Source organism: Delphinus delphis, chromosome 1, assembly GCF_949987515.2.
Source record: "Delphinus delphis chromosome 1, mDelDel1.2, whole genome shotgun sequence".
NCBI classification, from domain to species: Eukaryota; Metazoa; Chordata; class Mammalia; order Artiodactyla; family Delphinidae; genus Delphinus; species Delphinus delphis.
Window position 1 is genome coordinate 135,083,855 of NC_082683.1, and position 25,475 is coordinate 135,109,329.

At 35.1% G+C, this 25,475-nt stretch overlaps 1 protein-coding gene across 5 annotated transcripts in view; it reads left to right on the forward strand.

Annotated features, from left to right (window-relative positions):
- The window catches only part of CEP350 (centrosomal protein 350), a 139,219-nt gene that overhangs the window by 44,073 nt on the left and 69,671 nt on the right, over positions 1-25,475 (forward strand). For 4 of the 5 annotated variants that reach the window (XM_060034913.1, XM_060034944.1, XM_060034922.1 and 1 more), the window contains 11 exons: positions 5,003-5,189; positions 7,550-7,767; positions 8,234-8,397; positions 11,736-11,846; positions 12,308-12,448; positions 13,666-13,802; positions 14,985-15,107; positions 18,356-18,525; positions 21,100-21,296; positions 21,907-22,091; positions 22,575-22,662. In XM_060034913.1, coding sequence (XP_059890896.1) covers positions 5,003-5,189; positions 7,550-7,767; positions 8,234-8,397; positions 11,736-11,846; positions 12,308-12,448; positions 13,666-13,802; positions 14,985-15,107; positions 18,356-18,525; positions 21,100-21,296; positions 21,907-22,091; positions 22,575-22,662 — 1,721 coding nt within the window. The remainder of the gene's footprint in view (positions 1-5,002; positions 5,190-7,549; positions 7,768-8,233; positions 8,398-11,735; positions 11,847-12,307; positions 12,449-13,665; positions 13,803-14,984; positions 15,108-18,355; positions 18,526-21,099; positions 21,297-21,906; positions 22,092-22,574; positions 22,663-25,475) is intronic. The other variant, XM_060034929.1, reaches the window with a different exon arrangement.

Sequence of the window (25,475 nt, forward strand, 5' to 3'; positions counted from 1 at the left end):
GCTGTGCTTAAAATTTGGATACATTTTGCCAAATAGCTCTTCAGAAAAGCTAGTGCCACTTTATATTTCCAATGTGAGAGTGCTAGGAATAGATTCTTTTTAAATCATTTACCTAGTATAATTCTCTTGCAGATTGGAAGTGTTCTGAAAGTCTTTGGCAGGAACATTAGACATCATTTTATCAACACTTCCCAAAGCCTGTCTTTTCTTGTGAAATACTGATTCAGTGCAATAGGCTGTTTCATAAGTATTCTGAGGATAAAAGAGCTCCATGGTTCCATAAACTTGGGAAAAGCCTTTAGAGTGAAACAGGTTTCTTTCTTGCAGGATTCATCAACACTTTTATTTTTTTTTCTTTTAATTTTTTACAGCTGTATTAAGGGATAATTGACAAATAAAATTGTAAGGTAATTAAAGTGTACATCGTGATGATTTGATATACATATATATTGTGAAAGAATTCCTTCCATCTAGTCCATTAACTAACACATCCATCACTATATATATATATTGGTGAGAACATTTAAGTTCTACTCTCCTAGCAAATTTCAATTATATGATACGGTGTTATCAACTACAGTAACCATGTTATACATTAGATCCTTGGACCTTATTTATCTTATAGCTGAAAGTTGGTAATCTTTTACCAGTATCTTCCTATTTCCTCTACCCCTGACAACTACTTTTCTACTCTGTCCTTTTACGAGTTTGGATTTTTTAGATTCCACATATAGGTGATATTATACAGTATTTGTCTTCCTCTGTCTGACTTATTTCACTTAGCACAGTGCCCTCAAGGTCCATCCATGTTGTCACAAATGGCAGGATGTCCTTCTTTCTCATGGTCGAATAATATTCCATTGTATATGTACCACCTCTTTATCCCTTCATCCACTGATGGACGGTTGTTTCCATATTTTGGTTGTTGTGAATAATGCTGCAATGAACATCAGAGTGCATATATATTTTCGAATTAGTGTTTTCATATTCTTTGGATAAAATCCCAGAAGTGGAATTGCTGGATCATATGGTAGTACTACTTTAGTTTTTTGAAGAACCTCCATACTGTTTTCCCTTTAGAAAACTGTCTATTCAGTTCCTTTGCCCATGTTTTAACTGGATTGTTTGCTATTGAGTTGTGTGAATTCTTTATGTATTTTGGATATTAAGCCCTTATCAGGTATATGATTTGTAAGTATTTTGCCATAGGTTGTCTTTTTATTTTGTTGATGAAGACAAAATGTGGAAGTTTTTTAGTTTGATGTAGTCTCACATATTTATTTTTGCTTTTGGTGCTTGTGCTTTTGGTGTTCATCAACACTTTTAATGTGCTAATATGGATTATTTATTTTAGCATGAGGATGAGGCTATAGTATGAAGTATTTTTCAAATTTATTTGACCACAGAATCAGTTCTTCTGTCAGCATGTTACATTAGAATTGAGCAGAATATGTTTTGGGAAATGCTGATCTTGCTCAAAAATGCCGATCTTTGTTATGTTAGTGTCTCACCTAAGGTTACTAACTAGTTACTGGCGAAGCCTAGATTCTGGCTTCTAACTCCTGAATCAAGTGTACCTTCTACTGCAATATATTGTACAAGTTAAGATATCATGATATATTAAATATATGAGTATAAACAATATGATTCAGTATAGGTTTTAAAAATTATAATCTAAAACTTGGTTAGATGAAATACAGGTACTGTTTTTGGCTTTCAGTTTCCCTGATCCCTCTCACAATGCCTTAAAAAAAAAACATATATTTTACTTCCCACAGCATCAACTTAAACTTAGTACTTTATCCCAGAGTTCTGAGATGTGTAAATTTTGTTGTATATGCTCCATCTGGTAGTGGAAAAGATTGTCTGCATGCTCACTCAGCTCCTTCCCAATGTAGTTGAAAATAGTTGATAGATTAAAGTGGTAATCATAAGAAAAAATTATTTATCTTAATTTAACTTTAAAACATATACTTTCCTTTGGCAGTCTTTTAAACTGTGGGCAAACGTTTTCTTTGCATATAGGTTCCTTGTTTGGAGTTTAGGTCTTTCTTGCTTAGACCATTATATTGTCTACAATTTCTAGTTTTTTGAAATCAAGAACAATTTTTCAGTTGTATATTTATGTTTGAAAAAATATATTAAATGAATGAAGTGTTTTTATTATAAGAGTGCGTCTGTATTATGGAAAATTTAGAGATAAACAGTATTAACAGCTTGCTTCTAGCCTAGGAATCATGAACAGATTTTAGATTATAGAATCCTTTCTCACTGATTAATAATCGTCTAGATTATTTGTGTGTTTTTCTCCCCATTATGATAATGCAGTCAGCATATTTAATTCATTGTATATATCTTTACATAGCTTCCTAGGATGAATGACTATGAGTCAGGTGGAATTTCTGAGTCAAGGGCTTGGCTGGAAAATGATTTTTATATATTTTTTGAGTTGTCCTCAAGAAAGGATATATGAGTTTGTACTCCCATGAAAATGGTTTATGAATATTATTTCCTGTGTGTACTGAATGACACTCAAGGTTTCATTACTTTAAAAATATTTGCTAATCTAATAATGAAAAATGGCATCTCATTGAAGTGATTTGCATTTCTTTGATTGATAGTTGGCTTTGATATTTCTCATATGGTAAGACTGTTCTCCTTTTTCCTTTTTTAAACCAAATTTTAATGAAAAATTGTTACCTTATTACTATCACTACAGCATAATATAGCATAATTTTTAAATTAACCTATTTTTTTATTGGTAAAAATAACTAACATAAAATTTGCCATTTTAACCATTTTTAAGCATACCATTCAGTGGCATTAAATTTATTCACACTGTTTGCAACGAAGTTTCACTACCATAGGTCTCCAGAACGTCTTCATCCTCCTGTACTGAAACTCTGTACCTATTAAACAGTGACTCCCTATTCCTCCCTCTCCAGCCCCTGGCAGCCACCGTTCTACTTTCTGTCTCTATGAATTTGACTAGGAAATTTAACCATTGTTAGGTGTCCAGTTCAGTGGCATTAAGTACATTCACACTTTTGTGCAACTATCACCATTTTATCCATCTCCACAACTGTTTTGTTATCCCAGACTGAAACTCTATACCCACTAAATAATAACTCTCATTTTCCCCTGCCTTTAGCACCTGGTAACAGCTGTTCTACTTTGTGCATCTCTATGAATTTGCCTACTCTAGGACCTCATATAGGTGTATAATCATACAGTATTCGTTCTTTTGTGACTGGATGGCTTATTTTACTTAGCATAATGTTGTCAAAGTTCATCCATGTTGTAGCATGTGTCAAAATGTCCTTCCTGGGCTTCCCTGGTGGTGCAGTGGTTGAGAGTCTGCCTGCCGATACAGGGGACACGGGTTTGTGCCCCAGTCTGGGAAGATCCCACATGCCGCGGAGCGGCTGTGCCCGTGAGCCATGGCCGCTGAGCCTGCGCATCTGGAGCCTGTGCTCCTCAACGGGAGAGGCCACAACAATGAGAGGCGCACGTACTGCAAAAAAAAAAAAGAAAAAAGTCCTTCCTTTTTAAGGCTGACTAATGTTTCATTGTATGTATATACCATGTTTTGTTATTGCAGTCATTGTTGAAGGACACTTGAGTTACTTCTGTCTTTTGGCTATTGTGATTATGCTGCTGTGAACATGGGTGTGCAGCATAATTGTTTTTTTCTTTACTTTTCCATTTTCTTTTGATCTTTAACCATATATCTGCATTAAAAAATTTTTTTTAACCGTCATTAAAATGTGCACATGATTCTGTTTTCTGCTTTTTTTTTTAACCTAGCAAATATTTTTCTGTGCTGCTATTGAAACATATCATCAAGATGAACAATGCCCTAGACTTAGAGTCATGAGGCCTGGATTTATGTCCCATTTCTGCTATTGACTGTGTATCCTTAAGTTATTTAGCCTCATAGATCTCTAGTTAACCTCATCAGCAAATTAATTATATGGTACCCACTTCATAAGGTGTTTAAGAGCAATAAGGTAATATATATGCAGTGCATTTTAAATTACAGAGTGCTATTTAAATATTCAAGTTACTATTATCTATGTAATATAGACAATTCTATTGTTGGAAATGTAGGTTGAAATTTTTTTTTAATTATTTTTGGCTGTGTTGGGTCTTCATTGCTGCGCACGGGCTTTCTCTAGTTGCGGTGAGCGGGGGCTACTCTTCGTTGCAGTGCTCGGGCTTCTCATTGCGGTGGCTTGTCTTTGTTGCAGAACATGGGCTCTAGGCACGTGGGCTCAGTAGATGTGGCTCTCAGGCTCTAGAGCGCAGGCTCAGTAGTTGTGGTGCATAGTTGTTCCATGGCATGTGGGATCTTCACAGACCAGGGCTCGAACCCATGTCTCCTGCGTTGGCAGGCGGATTCTTAACCACTGCGCCACCAGGGAAGTCCCGAAATTTTTTTAATTTTAAAGTTATGCATTGAATGTCACGCACAATTTGTGTTTTGTTTGTTTCAATAATCTCCTTAAGATACCCCTGTAAGTAAGATTATTCTTAGAGAATATGAACAGTTTTATGAATCTGGCTACTTAGTTCTTGCCATAGAGTTTTTTGAAAGGATTATGGTAGTTCAGTTGGCAGTTGATACCATTTTTCGCTTACCTCTGGGTTTTATCCTTAAAAAATTTCCTTTTGGTTACTTTTTTATAGGGATAGAATAGTACTTCATTCTTGTTTAATATGTTTGTCTTTCTTTTTAAACGTTTGATCTAAGAACAATTTGTTTTTTAATAGCAAGTGGGAGATATTAATGGAAGAAATTTCACTTTGCTTAAATGGAAGCAAAGAATGAAGAACTGCTTTATCTTACATATGAAAAACAAAATTTTTTAAAGTCCATTTTAAGATAGTCTGTACTTTTTGTTATTTGTACTTTTTGTTATTTTATTGAAATCTAGATATCAATTATCTCTCAGTAGCTTCTAATATTGGGAATCAGTTTTATAAGAAATTTACTTTACAGGGCTAGATTCACTCACTGGAAATATTCAGAACTCACTTCTTGACGAAGAAAAAGTACACTCTAGTTCAGAACGTGGCTCTCATCAAGGAAAGAAATCTGGGACCAGTAGCAAACTTTCTGTTAAAGATTATGAGCAGACTCTTGACACTGATAGCACTTTGGAGGATCTTTCTGGGCATTCTTTGAGGTAAAGTAATGCATATTTTATACTGTAATTCATATTTAATTAAAGTTACAATATCATTGATGTTCAGAGAATTCACTTAATAAATTTATGGTTTTTTGTGGTTTTGTTCATAGCTCTAGTCGTTATCTATATTTTAGAATATAGTCATCTCTCACCTAAACAATTACAACCACTCCCACAGGAATTCTCTGCCTCTAGCACAACCTACCTTTCTATTCTAAATGCCATTGCCACAGTTGTTTTCTTGACTCAATCCTTTGACCAAGCAACTACTCTCCTTAGGGTACTCTGGGAGCTCACAGTTACCCCAGAGATCAACATTAAGAGCTTAACTTTATTTGAAGTGTTATCACTAGGCTACCAAAGACTATCTTATTTCCTTTGTTTATACAGTTTTCTTCTCAACTGTATTCTTCCACTCTTTAAACACAACCACTTAGTGTTCTTTTGGTATCATTGTTTATTTGTACCTCTGAACTTTTCTCTTCTGCTCAACTTATTAGATGACTCAAGCAGATTTTCAAGTCTCACTCTTACATTGATCATGGAACTTGTACACTCTGTTTTTTTACTTCTTTTTAATATCATAATATGTTATGCACTTAGCCTATTGCTTACACATAACTATTGCTTTATGTACAGTTCCTACTCTGTCTCCATGACTTTTTATCTGCTGCACTGGTTTTGTCCTTCTGGAAATTTAAGCTCTGAGGAGACATGAATATTTCTTTTTTATTTTAAAACTATGTGCTTTTTCTAGTACAGTGTCACATACAGATAATCATTTTTAATGCTTTCATGTTGCAGATAATGCTGTATCATTAATACCATCGTTGCTATGTTTAAAGTTGAATTTTAATTTCTTTGTCAATGATTTTGGAATTCAGAAAACTTTACCTTTCCTTAAGAGATACTCTGATGATTTAATTGGCAAAATCTACCAAGTTAAACATTTCTGAAACAGAATCCATAGCCAAATAAGTTGATAAATGCCCCATACTGTAGTCTAGACCCCCACTTTTCCACCTGTGGAGATTCACAGTGGATAAAACACTTTGAGGTTTTGATACAAAGGAGTTCAGATTTTTAAAAAATTATTTAGCCTATTTTTTTCTTAACTTACATGGCTGTAGACACTGTCTACACACTCTTTCCCTTTGTTTCCTTTTTATTTTTTGGAAAACTTAACTAACATCATTGGAAACGCTAATCTGGGGAAGTCTCTGCAGAACAAATATAAATTCATCTTGTAAAACCATAAGGTGAGATTCAGACAGTAGTTTGTTTTGATGTTGTGTTGGAATTCTTTCATGGAGATCTATTAGGAGACAGAAGTAATGATAATTCTTTTTATGTTCCATAAATGAAATTGTCAGACTGTTAAAAATGTATTTCTCTAAACCGTCAGTAGAAAATTAAAGGTCACTGGAAACAAGTGAGTGCCTCTCAAGACTAGTTTTATTCAAATATTTAAATGCTGGTATAAGAGAAATGTTTACCTTTGAAAACCATCTCATAGTTTTATTAAAGCTAAAAGTAAGCTTGCTTTAGTATGTTGAAATATGCTAACTGCTAACATGCTTTATAGGGTATTTGAGTAATTTAGTCAGTAAATAAATGGTTAGTGCAAGGCAGCATGCTTCTTGTTATGAGAAACAATACCTTTAATGAGCATAATTTCTCAAAGAGGGGCTAGACATGTGCCTTGTGTCCTTGAGTTGTTTTCATCAAATTGCTATGACAGGTTACTTCTTAGAAAGTTCAGGAAAGAGCTGTAGCATTAAAAAGTGGACAGAAACAAATGGACATATATAAAGTATTTAGAGATGGTTAGTATGAAAAATTTTTGCTGTGACTTTTTGGTTAAGAGGAATAACGAGTAATTTTTGTCATTTAAACATTTTTAACACAAAATGGTATTTTATTCTCTTTCAGAGATATATTTTAAAATGTTTTTTATAAAATAGGCTTGACCTTGCCTTTTTGTATGGTTGTAATTTTATTGCTATATAAACTCCAAGTATTCTAGAGAATTTTGCCTGATACTACAATAAGTGATTCATGATAAATGTACATTGTAGAGGAAAGAGTTAAGTGCCAATTTAATCAAGAGACTCCTTTTCCATATTATTTTGGGCAGGGTTTGTCCCTAGCTTGTTCCCCACTGTAAATCTAGCAGTAAGAGGAGTATTCATAGTCATTCACTCAGCATAGCGACTCGGTTAAATGAATAAATGCCTGAATCACAGCTTTTTAAAGCTAATGTTAATAAAGTTATGCATGTTGTTCTTATTAATTGTTTAGATGATTCTTGAAGTAGTTTTCCTTTCTATAATGTCTTTATGAAACAAAACTTCTAGTGTCTCATCGGACAAGGGAAGATCACAGAAAACTCCAACTTCTCCCCTATCTCCAAGTTCCCAGAAATTGTTGCAGTTTGACCTTCCAGGAACTTCATTAGAAAGATCTAAATCCTCAATAGTAGTGACTCCAACTATAACAGGATTTAAGCCTAATGCAACTTTTGCTGATACAAACCTGGCTGCCAGTAGAACGACAGAGATGGCTTCAACACCAGGCAAGTAGATCCATGCAGCTGTAAATTAAAAAATAAGGTATTAATTTTTTTCTGAAAATTTCTTTTCTTTCAATTAAACCATAGAGAAATGTTGTTTCAAGTGAATGCAATTACTTTTTGAAAACAAAAATTGTGCCCGAAAATAAATATTGAAAAGCGTGAGAGATTCAATAGTGGTGACTTTTCCCATTTTGCCAGCATTATTCAAAAGACACTTGAAAAATGTATCCCATATATGTACTCCTAAGTGTTCATAGGTATATATGTATTATGTACACATGCATGTATGTGTGCTCATCCACACACAAAAGAAGTAACTATTAAGAAACATTGTACTAATAAGTCACTCTCTTTCCTAAAGAGGAAAGCAGACTTGTTTTTGGACCTTAAAATGAGAAATGAATTTTAGAAATCTGAGATGTAATTTCATGTGAACTTTGATATTTGACAATTATATGCCTTCCAGGTTCTAAGCGCTTTTCTCCTGCTGGCCTCCAGCATCGTATGGCAGCAGAACTCAGTTACTTGAGTGCCATTGAGGAGTCAGTGCGCCAACTATCAGATGTAGAAAGAGTTAGAGGCATTTCACTTGCTCAGCAGGAGAGTGTGTCTCTGGCTCAGATCATAAAGGTATTTGTGGAGTTTTCTGCATTTTTTTCTCTTTTCTTTGCTATTTCAAATACTTTTAATGATGAGTTAAAAAAACAACAACTTTAACTTGCCAAGTAGAAAAAAATAGTCTGTCATACAGTACCTATAAATAAGCCTGAGAAAAACTACCATATGCTAAAAAGATAATTAAACATGCAGTATTTGGCAGCAGAACAATAATACAATCATTCTCTTTCAAATACTTCATTTTCCACATTCTCTACATTTTTCATGACTGTGAAAATCAGCTTATCAAACATTTTCAATATTTTCTCTTTTTTGTGACAGGTCAGAAATGGTTGAGTTTTTGTTTCTTTGTTTTGTTTTTTAATACTTTATTTGTACTAAAAAGAAAAGTTTCTGAGATCTAAGTATTTGGTAATGCCAGGATAATAGGACTTTCCCTTAGCTAACAAAAATCCAGTGTTCCTTGGTGGGAATGCTATTGGTATATATATTTTTAAACTGAGGTAGTATTTAAATATAATAAAATACACAGAATTTAAGTGTATAATTTGATGAATTTTGAACATGTAACAACCATCCTAATCAAAATATAGAACACTTCAGTCACCCAGAAGTTTTACCCAGGCCCCTTTTCAGTTAATCTCCCCTCCTAGAGGCAATTAGTATTCTGATTCATATCACCATAGTTTATTTTTGCCAGTTGTAGAACTTCATAAAATGGAAGTATACTTTGTACTCTGTTGTGTTTAGCTTATTTTATGCAATATAACGTTTTTAAGATTAATCCATGTTATTGCATCCATGGTGTTGCTTTCGGTTTTTTTGCTGAGTAACATTCCATTGATGAATATATCACAGTTCATTTATCCATTCTCCTGTTGATGTACATTTGTATTATTTCCAGTTTTTGGCTACCATAAGTATTCCTGCTCTGAGCACTTTTTTGCAATGCCCTGTATACAACACGTATTTTTATTTTTCTTGCCTAAATACCTAGGAGTGTAATTGCTTGGGTTAAGTGTATGTTTAACTTTATAAGAAACTGCCATTCTGTTTTCCAAAATAGTTGTAACATCTTATACTCTGACAGCAATATATGAGAGTTCTAGTTGTATTATATCTTTGCTATCATTGTGTATTGTAGTGAGAGTGAAGTAGTATCTCATTGTGGTTTTAATTTGCATTTCTTTTATGATTGATGAGATTGATCTTTTAGTATATTTATTGATCAAACTTATGTCTTCTTTTGTGAATATCTGTTCAAATCTTTTGCCTACTTCATGATTGGGATGTCTTACTTATTGAGTTGTAGGAGTTCTTTATATATTCTAGAAACAAGTCTTTTTCAGATATATCTCAAATATTGCTTTTCATCCTTGATTTGCCTTTTCATTTTTTTAAACTATGTCTTTTGAAGAGCAGAAGATTTTAATTTTGATGAAATCTAGTTTTTAATCTTTTTCTTTTATGGGTAGTGCTTTTTGTATTCTAAGAAAACTTTGCCTGCCCTAAGATATTAAGGTACTCTAACAAAGATATTCTTTTATTTTTTCCCCAAAGCTTTATAGTTTTGGCTTTTATATTTAAGTGTGTGAACCATTTCAAGTTAATTACAGGTTGTGAGGAAGGGGTCAAAGTTAAATTCTTTCCTCCCATATGGATGTTTGGTTGTTCTAGCACCGTTTTCTTCAATTACCTTGGTACCTTTATCAACATTTAAGTAATCATTTATGTGTTGGTCTATTTCTGCACTCTGTTCTTTTCCATTGACTTATTTGTCTAGTACCATACTGTTTTTCTAGTACCTTACTATTTTACTATAGCTTTATTAGTACCATACTATTTTTGTTTCTTTTTTTTCAATTAAAAAAATTTTTTATTGGACTATAGCTGATTTACAATATTGTGTTAGTTTCAGGTGCACAGCAAAGTGAATCAGTTATACATATGCATATATCCACTCTTTTTTAGTTTTTTTTTCCCATTTAGGCCATTACAAAGTATTGAGTAGAGTCCCCTGTGCTATACAGTAGGTCCTTATAGTAGGTCCTCTATTTTATATATAGTAGTGTGTATATGTCAATCCCAATCTCCCAATTTATCCCTCCCCCATAGTGAGTCTTGAAATCAGGCTGTAATTACTCCAACTTTGTTCTTCTCAAGATAGTTTTGGCTATTCTATGTTTTTGCATTTCTGCATAACTTTTAGAATCAGTTTGTCAGTTTCTACAAAAAATTTTAAAAGCCTGGTGGCATTTTGATTTGAATGACGTTGAATCTATAGATCAGTATGAGGAGAATTCACATATTAACAATATTGCATCTTCTAGTTCATGAACATAGTATCTTTTTCTGTTTGTTCAGGTTTTTAAATATTTCTCTCAGCAGTGTAATTTTCAGTGTAGCGGTATTACACATTTTAAAAATTATTCTTAAATATTTTATGTCTTTTGATAATAAATGATTTTTTTTCAATTTCATTTTCTAGTTGTTCCTCTTAAAATACCAATAGATAGTTCTTTTGTATGGAACTGTTCAACCTTCCTACATTCCTCCCAATAAATAACAATAGTGCTGTCCATTCATTGTGACAGTAAAAGCTCTCCAGACATTTCCAAATGCTCACTGGTGGACAGTGGAGAGGGGCTGATACCAACTTTATTAAAAAAAATCACTGGATTGAGGAAATGGCCCTATTGCAGTTGTCATCCTTTCCTTGAGATCTGAAAAACCGCTGACGTTATCTACCATTTTAGGGATACATTATATCTCTGGGTTTCCAAATACGGACAGGGTATTGTATGACTTTATATACAGCCTTACCACCTTTAGAGAACCTATATTATTTAGCACTATACCAGAAGAAATGAAAATATATAAATTTATAGATAACATCGTATGGAATAATTGTAAGAAAGAGTCCTGTTGAGAAGGAGACGTTTTGGAGGGCAACATTTTTATGAAGCTGCTCCTTCAAAGTCAAAATAAAGGAATCATAAAATTGTGAGGGGTGAAGCATTATCTTTATTCTTATATTTAGGATGTTTTAATCTCCTCCAAAGAGTTAGGTACCATAGCTTTTCTTTTAAACCAGCTTTTTGATATGAGTTCTTAGTCATGCATGTCTTGGAAATTTTTTATATTACTACATTATTTGATACACAGTGGGTGGTCACTAAATATTTAGATAAATGGTTGATGTCTCCGCTATTTCCTGTCTTTCCTTTAGGCTCTGATTAGTTGCTTCAAAAGATCTGTGTTAGGAAAACAGCATTCTATTTAATTTAGTTTCTGCACTGAAATAGATTAGTGTCTTAGAATTAATAGTTGATCATTTCTTTATTTTGAAGGCACAGCAGCAACGCCATGAAAGAGACTTGGCCCTTTTGAAATTGAAGGCTGAACAAGAGGCTCTGGAGTGTCAGAGGCAATTAGAAGAAACCCGAAGCAAAGCAGCTCAGGTAGCTTCTTTTGCAAATTTCTATCCTTGAAATCACTTTAGTATTCTTTTAGTTATATAGGAATAAAAAGGAAAGATGTAAATAATAATGTTTTAGTACATTATACCATATGAGTTAATTTCATGTCATTTGATTCTTGTAGCAACCCTGTGAAATTAAGTAGTCAAGGCCTATCCCCAGTTTAGAGAAATGGAAACTGAGGTATACAGTAGTTACTTGTCTACAGACACATCAACTTGTGAACAGTGGAGTTAAGACTTAAACTTCAGCAGTGATTTTAAGATTCCAGATTTTAAAATCTAAATTTTAAGACATGAAATCAAGATAGTAGTCAAAGGTTTTGGGTTTTCTTTTCCTCAAGGCATTTGATCCATGAAACAAATTTACAAGTTAAAACTAATGTGGGTGGGATGAGACTGAGACATAAAGTAAGTTCTCTTTTAACCCTCTTTTATTAACAGGTCCATGCGGAATCATTGCAGCAGGTGGTTAAATCACAACGGGATGTAACTGAAGTCCTGCAGGAAGCAACTTGTAAAATAGCTGCTCAGCAAACAGAGACTGCTCGCTTGACCACAGATGCAGCACGCCAAATCTGTGAGGTGAGAGCCACTGAGAATGCTTTTCCTTTTAGTTCTTTTTAGTCAGTCTGATTACCTTTGGTCTTAGCAGTCATGGGTTTCTAACATCTAGCGAATGCATACTTTTGATAAGTGACTTTCAATGAGGGCCATACCCTATAGAAATGAGGCATCATTTATTGTAGTGTGTTGTCCATGTGAACGATATAGGGGGCAGAAAAAAGACGCAGAAGAACTCTATATTTTGGCCCCTGAGTAAGCTTTTTAAAAAAATATCAATTTTATTGATGTGTAATTTACAAACAATAAAATATATCCATTTTAAGTATACAGTTTTATGAGTTTTGACAGATATAGGTATCTATATATATTTCTTTATTGTATCTATCTATTCCTCTGAACACCACCATAATTAAGAAATAAAACTTTTAAGAGTATTGGAAATATTCTTTCATGCCCTTTGCAGTCAGTCCCTAATCTTAGTCCCACGGAGCCATGGGTCTGTTTTGTATGAAGATGTTTCATTGTTACCCAGAGTGATATTAGTGTCCTTTTTTTTTTATTATACCAAAGATAAAGCCAGAAATAGTTTTACTGCTTTCTCTATATAGGATATCATAATCTATAAAGTTACAGTTTATTTTAGCAGTTACTATTTAGGACTGTTTGTGAAATGATTCTGTTATTAAAAAGCCATGAACCTACTATATGATGGGTACCATGGGGTTGTGCAAATAAGTATAAAGTCTCTTTTCTCAAGAAAATTTTAGATTACAATTAACAGAGATTTCAAAAACACTTCAATTCGTCAAAGCAGTGATTGAATAAATACCAAATGAGTAATACATGGCAATAATGGCTAAGCATAGGGAAGATGTACTTCACATTGTTGGTCAGAAAAGACTTAGATAGGAAGTTCTAATTGAATTGATTCTTGAAGGAAGATTTAATTTTTGGTTTACTGTGGCTTATTTTGGATTTGAAGGTTTTCTGTCTAATAATTCATAGATTGTTATAGCTGGGTGAAACCTTAGAAATCATGTGGTCTAGCTCTATTTTTATAAGGAAGTTGTTGAAACTTAAAGAGTCTAAATGACCTGCCCACAATATTTTACCTAATATGGCAGAATTTGCTTGCTCTCAATCCAGTGATCTTTTTAAGACACTCTGCTCACTCTCAGTTCTTCTGTGATGTTACCTTTTTATATCTACTTTGCCTTGTGTGTGTTCATATTTAGATGGCAGAATTGACTCGAACTCATATCTCAGATGCCATCACTGCTTCAGGAGCTCCCCTAGCAACGCTATATGACCACCAGCGGCAGTATGCTCCAGACTTCGTGAAACAACTAAGGACAAGAACTGAAACAGATAGGTTAATATCCAGTCATTCAGCAAATATGTCATGAGTATCGTGTCCCAGGCACTGTTGTGGGTACTGGAAATACAGTTATGGGCATACAGTCTCGTGGGGAAGAGAGACATTAATCAAATATCCTTTAAGTGAATGAACACTTACAAATTAAGCATTATGAAAGAAAGGAACATATGTCTTTGAGATATACAACAAAGGAGTTTGAATAGCAAGGAGGTCAGAGAAGGTTTTCCTGAGGAAGTAAAGCTTATGGTGAGATCTAGTGGATGAAAGGGAGTCAGTGATGTAAAGGAGGTAAGGAATAGGCAGGTCAATACATGCAAAGGTGGAGGAGAAGATGAAGGAAGACCGAAGTGACTGGGGGCAAAGGGCAAAGAGGAGAATGGTAGGAGATGATGCAGGGATCAGATTATGGTAGAACTTTTCAGATCTTATGGATTTTGGAGTTTATTCTAGGAGCAACGTAAAGTCATTGGAGAGTTTTTTAGGCAGGGCTGGGTGATGTCATGTTTATGTGTACTTTTTTAAAATAAATTTATTTTATTTATTTATTTTTGTTTGCGTTGGGTCTTCGTTGCTACACGCTGGCTTTTTTCTAGTTGCGGCGAGTGGGGGCTACTGTTCGTTGAGGTGTGCGGGCTTCTCATTGTGCTGGCTTCTCTTGTTGCGGAGCACGGGCTGTAGGAGCGCGGGCTTCAGTAGCTCTGGCACGTGGGCTCAGTAGTTATGACTCGGGGCTCTAGAGCGCAGGCTCAGTAGTTGTGGTGCACGGGCTTAGCTGCTCCGCAGCATGTGGGATCTTCCCAGATCAGGGCTTGAATCCGTGTCCCCTGCACTGGCAGGCGGATTCCTAACCACTGCACCACCAGGGAAGTCCCATATGTGTATGTTTTTACATCACATTTTGACTGTCTCTAATTCATAGATTTTAATTCTCTATTCACATTCATTGATACTTGGGGTGATTTGTGTTTATTTCTCCTAATAAATAGAAGATATTCTTTAATGTGTTGTACACTTTTCTGTGAGCAAATGCCTTTCTTTCTCAAATACTTTGCAACAGTTATTTCATAATTTCTATTCATTCAAGATTTTATCTCATGTTAATATTAAGGAGTACTTAAAAATCTTTCTCTTGTTGGAGACTTTAAATGTTTTAATCAGTTTTTATTTTCTTTGTAGGAAAAGTCAATCTGGTCCACTCTCTCAGAGTAAAGAAGGGACCCTTGACTCCAAGCATCAGAAGTTTTCTCCTTCATATGATAGTTATTCTGAGTCTTCAAGACACAAGAATCGCGATAGAAGGTAAAAAGACTTTGATTTAATAAAGTCTGATAAATGACTTAGACATTGCTTGTTTTGGATTCCTTAATCTTGTTTCTTTAAGCGAAATAGTGTCTTCCCTTCTGTTCTGGCTTCCCCCATTTAATTAGCTGATTTACAAAATAGTTGTTCCATGTAATAATATAGCTACCATTCCTTGACAGTCGACATTGTACAAGTACTGTGTAAGTTGTTCTTCCTGCATTTAATCTTCACAACAATCTTCCAAGACAGATATCCTCTTTTTATAGATAAGGGAACTGAGGTTCATGAAGATGTTAAGAAACTCACCCACAGTCACATAGCTAGCGGCACACCAAGGAATTGAACCATGGTTTGTCTGGCTCCAAAGCACGTTGCTTTGCTGATATCCATATTTTTTGACATTTCTGTATGTACTAATTTTTATCATTATGAAAGAAGATTGACTACTTTGTCCTTGTACTTGGCACAAGTATTAACATCTATAATTTTCAATTGTGGTTCTGTCCTTGGATTAAAAGGTTTTAGAGGCCTCTTTCCAGCATTCTTAGAGGTAGGATACCTATATTGTCAAAGTATACTAAAGCCTCAATTTAAAAATTAAATCATGAGACTAAAAAACATGAAGATTAATGTGGGGTAAGTACCAGCAGTTATTAAGTACTTACTCTGTGTCTGGAACTATATGACTTTCATTTAACCTTCACTGACACTTAATTTAGGCCATCATCTGAGTTACTGCAGTGGACTCCTAATAGGTTTCCCTGTCCTGTAACCTTTTCCCACTTCATACATTAACCACATGGCAACCAGAGTGATTTTTCTAAAATTTGCAGCCAATTGGTTACTTACCTGTTTGAAACCTTCAGTGTTTCCTCAGAGCCACTTAGTATAGTGTGAAAGTCCCTTTATTATTAAGTCTTTAGTCTGTCTCCAGCCCTGTCACTTGGCATTTCCCCTCTTACCATATTCTACTGGTTCTAACTACTTCCATTTCTCTGAAGAGCCATGTTCTCTTTGTCTCCTGTGCCATTACATATGATGTACCTTCTTTTTGGACCCTCCCCGCTCCATTTCATTTAGTTTACTTTTACTTGCCCTTTAAGAATCAGTATTACCCCTCATCTGCTTTAGAGATCCCTTCTGTGTTCTCCTACAGCACTCCGTGTAACTATTACAGCCTTTATCACCTTCTATATTCTCACTCCTATACTTATCACTTGTAGACTAGACTTGGAGTTCTTTGAGGGCTTCATTTTCATCATCCCCAAAAGAAACCCTGTACCCATTAACAGTCACTTCTTATGTCCTTTTCCAGCCTCTGGTGACAGCTAATCTACTCTCTATTTCTATTTTATATGGATTTTTATCTGTTTTGGACATTTCATATAAATAGCATCATACAATGTGTGGTTCTTTGCTACTGGCTTCTTTGACTTACCATAATGTTTTCAAGGTTTGTCTATCATGTATCAGTACTTTATTCCTTTATATAGCCAAATAATCCACTGCATGTATATCCCACAGTTATCCATCAGTTGATGGACATTAGGATTGTTTCCACTTTTTGGCTCTTATGAATGGTGCCACTGTGTACATTCATGTACAAGTTTTTGTGTGGTCATGTGTTTTCGTTTCTCTTGGGTATATACTTAGGAAAAGGATTGCTGGGTCATAATAGTAACTCTGTTTAACATCTTGAAGATATGCCAAACTGTTTTCCAAAACAGCTGCTCCATTTTACATTTTCACCAGGAATATAAAAATTTTCCACATCTTTACCCACACTTGTTGGTAGGCTAATGAAGACTGTGTCATTCTTGTATCTCCAGAGCTTAACGAAATGCCTGGCACATAGTAGGCAATCTACTACATGTTTATTGAGTGAATGGTGTGTAACTGCTAAGTGGAAGAATTGAGATTAACCCCATATCCTACTGACTCCAAAGCACTTGCAGTCTCCTGCATTCTGTCTTTTACCTTATAGCTTTATTATACAATTTATCCTTTTGAAAACATTTATTAAGCCAGACAGATAACTGCGTAATATTCTGATAAATACTATCGTAGAAATATGCACAAAAAACCAGTATAAACACAGAGACAGACCTTCCTTGGGAGTGGAGAAGGGGTCCACAAACAATTTGCAGAAATGATACTTCAACTGAGTCTTGAATTCATTAGGCAGAGAGGGAAGGAAGGGCATGTCACAAGAGGAAATAGCTTATTCAGAGGATCTCAAAACCTGGCTTATGATCGGCTATATATTTATCTTCAGTGAATGGATAAATTAAGGAAAGCAAAGAGGGAGGAAGGAAAACACTGAACTTGAGAACAAGTTCACTAAGCATTTGGAAATTTGAGGCTTAAAGTCAGGGGAAGAGTGGAGCTAGTGATACAGATTTGAGGCTCATTCCAAATGATAGCAGTTGAAATTAGAGAGATGCATAAGATTGTCCAAGGAGAGTATATAGCATAAAGGAGAAAGGAACCAAAACCAAAACCCTAGGAAGCACAGTCATTTTAAGAAAAGGTAGAAAAATTAAAAGGATGCGAAAGAAACACAGGAAAACTTGCTAGGGAGATAGGAAGAGAAGCAGGTGGGAGTAGAGTCAGGGAATATAAGAAAGGAGAACACTTTTATTTAGCATTTAATTTTGATATAATTTCAAGCTTACAACAACTTTGCAAGAATAATATAAAGTTCCCAAATATCTTTCATCCAGGTTACCCTAGTGTTAACACTTTACCACATTTGCTTTAGTGAACTTTTAAAAAAGGAGATAAGAGGTTCATACCTCTGATATTGTAGAAAAAGAAATTATCTATTGGATTTGACAATTAGAGTTTAGGTGGAGTTTATAAGAACCGTTCCAGTAGAATAGTTGGGAATTTAAGCAGACTGCGATAAATTATGAGGTTTGTAATTTAACAGCAGATAGAAGCCTCTTTTCCCAGTAGATTGATTTTAAAATGAAAGGAAAAAAGGGAGTGATAGCCTGAGAATAGTGGTTCCCCATTATGACTATTTAAAAGTGAAACCTTCCTTTCTTCTACTCATCTTTCCTGAAACAGTTTCTTCTCAGACTTATGTCTACGTAGCATTTTTATGTTTTATATCTTTCGTCATTTCATATGTTGATCATAAGGCACATTTCCTTGGCCAGATAAGTTTACTTTGAAGTTATGATCCTTATTTTGTTACCTTTATTTTTTTTCTGGTTTGTTTCCATAATATCCTTAAACAGGAGTAGTAGTGGTAGCAGCCGTCAAGAAAGTCCTTCAGTTCCATCTTGTAAGGAAAATGAGAAGAAACTTCATGGTGAAAAGATGGAGAGTTCTATTGATGAACAGGTCCAGACTGCTGTGGATGATTCTCTACGAAGTGATAGTGTACCATCTCTTCCCGATGAGAAAGGTAACTTTCTTTGCACATGTATGTATAATCATTGTTTGGGGAGGCTTCCAGAACCCTTTGAGATATTTGTGACTGAACTAATTAATATAATTAGGCAAGGTTTTATGTCTGATATTAAATGTATTCAGGTGAAACTGTTTGAAGGCCATACACCATGCCAGTAGTAACCTTGCTAATATTTTACATGGTTGTGTGTCATGATTCTGAGGGGAGGCAAGACTAAATCTAGGTGATCATGCATGTGAATGGAATATATACTCAGTACTGAAAAAAATGACTTTTATCCTATTGTAGATGTGTAACGCGATCATAAAAAGGAGAATACATTATTAGAACTTTAAATTTTAAACAATATAATAAGGTACAATTTCTTATAAATGATAACATCAGATATATTAAATAGATTAAAATTCATTACTTTTCCTGGATCATAAATTAAAGCTGTACTCCTATCAAATCATGGGTAGTAAATAATATAGCAAAGAAAACAGAATCTGGCAACAAATGGCACCTTTAAGACATTAAGTTGGTAAATTAATGGCCTCCATTCTAGATTTATTTTTTAAATAACTGGTCATTAAGTAGTGCTTTTGATTGATAGTGTAGAACCGTAGTCTTCAAAGCAGGATAGGCAAGACAGTCTTTGGAGTGTAAGAAGAAAATATTTAAATTAAAATTTTTTTCGTCCTTTAAAACTCTTTTCTGTAAATTTTATAGTAAATATAATATAGGGATATAGTAGTCTATAGTTACGGCAGCCCTAGCTGATTAATACAGATGTTGGTACCTAGTAGTTGGGGTGATGCTATAACAATTACTAGAAGTGTGGCAGTTGCTTTGGAACTGGATGACGAGTAAAGGATAGAAGAGTTTTGAGGTTCATGCAAGAAGAAGCCTACACTGCCTTGCAGAGATTGTTGGTCATTAAAGGTGATTCCGATGAAGTCCAGTAAAGGTGGAAATGAGGAACATGTTATTGGAAACTGGAAATGAGGAACATGTTATTGGAAACTGGAGGATAGGTAATCCTTATAAAGTGGCAAAGAACTTGACTGAACTTGTTCTAGTGTTTTGTGGAAAGTGGAAGTTAAAAGTGGTGACCTTGGATATTTAGCTGAGGAGACTGCTAAGTAAAATGTTGAAGGCATAGCCTAGTTTCTTCTTACTGCTTATAGTAAAATGTGAGAGAAGAAACAAACTGAAGGAATTATTAAGCAAAAAGAAACCAGAATTTGAAGATTTGGAAAATTCTCAGCCTATTCATATTGTAAAAAATGAGAAAGTGAGTTCTGGAGAGAACACCAAGGGTGTGACTGGACAGTTACTTCCTAAAGACATTACCCATGGATTTAATCAGCCATCTCAGCATGTTCAGCAGAAGCCAGGCACAGAGATGGGGTTAGACTAGCAGAGACACAGCCAGTTTGGACTAAAGGGCAAGAGACAGGATGAAATACAGGAAAGCTTTCAGACTTCTGGGATTCTGTGGGATGGGACAATAGAGCTATCCAGCTGTGAACACGCCTATCTTTCAAGAAAGCTAAGGTGGCTAGAATTCATGGGGCAACCAAAATCCAAAGAAATTAAAACATTGAAAAACTCGTATGAAGAGGAAAACGGGAAAATCTAGGTCACTTTGGTTTGGCAATGATTTCTTAGGTACAACACCAAAAGTACAATCCATGAAGGAGGAAATTGATAAGGTACACTTTGTTAAAAATTAAAAACTTCTGCTCTGCAAGAGACATTATTAAGAGAATGAAAAGCCACAGACTGTTAGAAAATATTTGTAAATCACATTGGATAAAAGACTTACATCCAGAGTGTATAAAGGACTTTTAAAACTCATCAGGAAAATCAGCAACCCAATTAAAAAATGCGCAAAAGAGCTGAACAGACACACTTCGTTGAAGAAAATATACAAATGGCAGATAGACATGGGAAAGGTCTTCAATATCATATATTTATAGGGAAGTGAAAATTAAAATCTCAATGAGAGGGCTTCCCTGGTGGCGCAGTGGTTGAGAGTCCACCTGCTGATGCAGGGGACAGGGGTTCGTGCCCCGGTCCGGGAAGATCCCACATGCCGCGGAGCGGCTGGGCCCGTGAGCCATGGCCACTGAGCCTGTGCGTCCGGAGCCTGTGCTCCACAACGGGAGAGGCCACAACAGTGAGAGGCCCGCGTACCGCCAAAAAAAAGAAAAAAAAAAAATCTCAATGAGATACTATAACTTGCCTATTGGAATAGCTAAAATCCAAAATAACAACAAATTGGTGGCAAGGATGCTGAGCAGCAGGAACTTGAATTCATCACTGATGAGAATGCAAAATGGCACAGCGCCGCTGGAAGACATTTACACAGCATTTTATAATGACCCAGCAATCACATGCCTAGGTATTTGCCCAAGTGATCTGAAAACTTATGTCCACACAAAAATCTATACGCTAATATTTGTGGCATTATTATTCATAATTGCTAAAAAAAATTGGAAGCTATTCAGGGCTACTAATTAAATATCTACTGAAAACTGTTATAATGATAAAATCTACTTGCTCCATATTCTTTTATTATAGATTCAACCTCTGTTGCAACAGAATATTCCCTGAAATTTGATGAATCCATGACAGAAGATGAAATAGAAGAAAGATCATTTCGATCTTTACTACCTTCTGAGAGTCATCGCAGATTTAACATGGAAAAGAAAAGAGGCCATCATGATGACTCTGATGAAGAAACTTCCCCAGAAAAGACTACACTGTCCTCTGCCAAGGTGTGTTTCAGTTTACCTGTGGAGATACTTCATAAATAGTTGTGGATGTGTTCTCTCAAAGGTATGAGGAATTATTTTGTACTTGAACTCAGTTGTCAGCTACCAGAATCATTTTCCTGAGGTATCAATTTTATGTTATATTTTTGGTATAGATTCTGGCTTTGCTTCCCTTATAAAGTAGCTTACAAATTATTCCTTGGAATGATATGTAAGGCTTTTGAGGATCTGAGCCAAAGTTACGTCTAGCTTTTTCACTTACTTCACCCATACAACACTGTATTCCATTTAAAAATTTTCATTTATATCTTTCTTCTTATTAAATTGTAAGCCTTTTGAATAACAGGGGCAAATTCTTACCCAGTTTTACACCCCTGGGACAATACCTAGCTTACAGTAGTTGTTTGTTAAAATTTTATTGGGTGAATAAATTAGCAGATGAATGTTACTGGCTTTCACATGCCTTTTTTTTTTGAAGAATGTTCTTTTACGTGGTTGGCAGCCTTTTTATATACATAATTTATTTTTATAAGTGCATACCTCTTTTAATGAAGTTAATTAAGTTCCAGAAGGTTTAGATGGTGATAAACACGACATAAACTCTCTAACTCAGGAGCTGAGCATGCCATTCTCAGGAGGACAAGACAGCTTTTCTAAATTTACTATGGAGATGGTTAGACAGTATATGAAAGAAGAGGAAATGAGAGCAGCTCACCAGTCTTCACTCCTGCGTCTCCGTGAAAAGGCCTTGAAGGAGAAAACTAAAGCTGAATTAGCCTGGCTAGAGCATCAGAAAAAGTAAGCTCTTTCAGTGAACATAGTTTTGACTGTTCGATTTCTCCTTTCATGAAAAGGAAATGCCTTGTTTTTAGAGATGTTTTTGTTTCCTCATCTAATTTAATTTGATCAACCCAGTTTCTCAAGCTAGAAATACAGCAGTCATCCTTGAATCATGTTGCTTTCAAGACATCCTAAACATATAACATTTTCTTTGCATTTCTCTTTTATCACTTAACTGACTCTTATATTGTTATTTTATACTTAATTCCTTTACTATGTTATAAATTTCTCAAAGCTATTTTATCTTTAAAGGACATAGTCTAGGGTTTGCATGTATCATATATCCAATAAAATATTTGTTGGGTTAGGAGTTGCTGCATGCGGCAACTGTTTTCCACATTTGAAAATGCTAAATGGGTTAGAGATTTGTTAGTGGTTGAGAATTCTTGACATTAGAATAGAAATTTAATCTAATCTTTGTCTCAATGGGAATAATTGCAGACATCTACGAGATAAAGGAGAAGATGATAAAATGCCCCCACTCCGAAAGAAACAACGTGGTTTGCTCTTAAGGTTGCAGCAAGAAAAGGTATGTTAGGAAAAACACTCCTTTAAGAGAACGTAAGGTGACAAGTTAGATTGTGGAATCTATTATTTTGCCTGATCTTTTTCTTACTATCACATTAAAGGAGATTTAGTTGATATTTACCACTGTTGATACCTACTACTATAATTACAGGAGTTGCTTAGTGGCCTATTGTATTTCTCCTAAATTAAGGTTGTGTTTCACTGCTAACTGAATACAATATAGAGTAAGATCTTCTGCCTTCATTTACTATGTAAAATAAAGTTGTGCTTTGATATGCATATTTTTAAAATTAAGATGTTTGTGAGTCTAATTGGATTAATTTTTTAGTTACTGTTTCCCCAAACAGATTTTCAAGACATATGAATTACAAATTGACAAATATTTTGGCTTAATGGACTCAGAAAGACGTGGCATTTGTATCCTGTAGAGGCAGCATGGTGTAGTGGTTAAGAATTCAGGCTCTAGAGTCAGACTGCCTAGATTAAAATCCCAAACCTTCCAATTATTAGTTTTATAATCTTAGAAAGTTACTTAACTTCTCTTTTCCTCAGTTTCCTTATTTATAAACCAAGCATAATAATGATAACATACTTTGTAGGGTTGTTAAGAGGAATAAATGAGTTAATACATATAATAACTTAGAACAAACCTTGGCACAAAGGTAAGTGCTCAATAAATGTTAGTTGTTATTATTTGAATTCCAGCTTCGTCTGTTGCAAATGCGTATTCATGGTCAAGTTTAAGTAACTCTCTGAGACTTAGTTTCCTTATCTGTTGGAGTGAGATTTTATTTCATATGGTGGTTGTGAGGATTAAATGAGGTAACATATGTAAAATCTGTTTCACGTTGCCTGGTAAGTATTTAATAGATCCTAGTCTTCTTTTCCTTTATTGACCTGTTTTCAGGTACTAGCTACTGTGTTGGATGATCTGTGAACTTAATCATTTGAGTTATATATTGGAATATTACTTAATATTTTTTTTAAAACTTTGTCCTAAGAGGAACTCCCTGGCAGTCCAGTGGTTAGGACTCGGTGCTTTCAGTGCCGGGGCCCGGGTTCAATCCCTGGTTGGGGAACTAAGATCCCACAAGCTGCGTGGCATGGCCGAAAAGTAAAAATGAAAAATAAACAAAATTTGTCTTTGATTTTTCAGTAGATTTACTATGATTTGCTTAGGTGTGGTTTCTTTTGCACTGATACTATTTAGAGTTGCAGAGCTTCTTGAATCTGTTGTTTGTAGTATTTCATCAGTTTTTGAAAATTATCTCTTCAGGTGTTGCTTTTGTCCTATTCTCTCATTCCTTTCCTTCAGAAGCTCCAAGTAGACAAACGTTAGACCTTTGGACAATATACCACGTCTCTGTTCTGCTATGTTTTGTTTTTTGTTTTGTTTTTGTTTTGTTTGGGGTTTTTTTTGCGGTTTGTGGACCTCTCACCATTGTGGCCTCTCCTGTTGCGGAGCACAGGCTCTGGACGCATAGGCTCAGCGGCCATGGCTCACGGGCCCAGCTGCTCCACGGCATGTGGGATCTTCCCGGACCGGGGCACGAATCCGCGTCCCCTGCATCGGCAGGCGGACTCTCAACCACTGCGCCACCAGGGAAGCCCCTGTTTTGTTTTAATGTCATTCTTTAAAACAGTAAAACAACCACGGCAACAACATCATCAACTACAACAAAAAACCACTGTGCTTCTGTTTAGAAAGTTTTTATTGACCTGTCTTTGAATTCGTTATAGCTTCTGCACCGTGATGTGTACTGTTAAATCTATCCAGTGAGTTCTTAATTTGATTTCTTTTTTAGTTCTATAATATCTGTTTTGTTCTTTTTTATAGATTTTAATTCTTGTTGAAATTCTCTACCTTTTCATCTGTTTTTTGACCTTTTTCTGTTACTTTTTGAACACATTATTCATAGTTATTTTAACTTCCTTATCTGCTAACTCTTATCATTTGGACATCTTTGTGTCCGCTACTATTGTCTGTTTATATTTTTTATTATCATAGGACCCTTTTTCTTAAGATGCCTAGTAATTTTTTTTATTGAATGCTGGACACTGTGTATAAATAACTGCAAAGGCTCCAGATGATGTTATCTTCCCCTAGAGAGGATTTATCCTTTTCTCTTCTATGCAGTTAGAGTGGTCAGCTGTTCACTTTATTCCACTCAGGGGCTGAGCTGGGTTGGCATTGGGTTGCGGACTTGGTAAACCTCAGTCTAACACTCAGTTGTGACCCCAAAGGGATTTCCGTTGAAAACCAGGTTAACCGTTTTTACCAGCACAAGAGGCTGTTGGGGATTTCTGCTCTGCTGTTGAGAGGTTTCTGGCTTAATTCCTTAGCCTTTTTGCCTATGCTGCTTTAGAATTGGTGGATGTTTTGAGGTGAAGACAGAGTTTGAAGGCTGAAGTCTTAAGACTTAAGTTTAAGACTTAACTGTCTTGGGTCTTCAGTTTTTGTCACTGCAGTTCTCTGTAGCTGGTGGGAGTGTTAACTGGTGTAACGACTTTCAGAGCAGTTTGACTATAACTAGGTAAATTGAAGACACAATTTATGACTCAGCATTTCTATGTGTTGGTAAATATCCTAGAGAAGCTTTTACAGTATATAGGGAAAAGTGGAAACTATTTCTTCAGTAAGAGAATAGCTGAACCAGGGCATATTTCTGCAAGAAAATATAACACTGCAGGAAAAAAGAATGCATTAAAATAAGAACTGTTTAATAATGATAATGTTCTGTATCTCTGCTATCCAATACAGTAGCTACTAGCCACATGTAGCTTTTTTTAAAAAAAATTATTTGTTTATTTTGG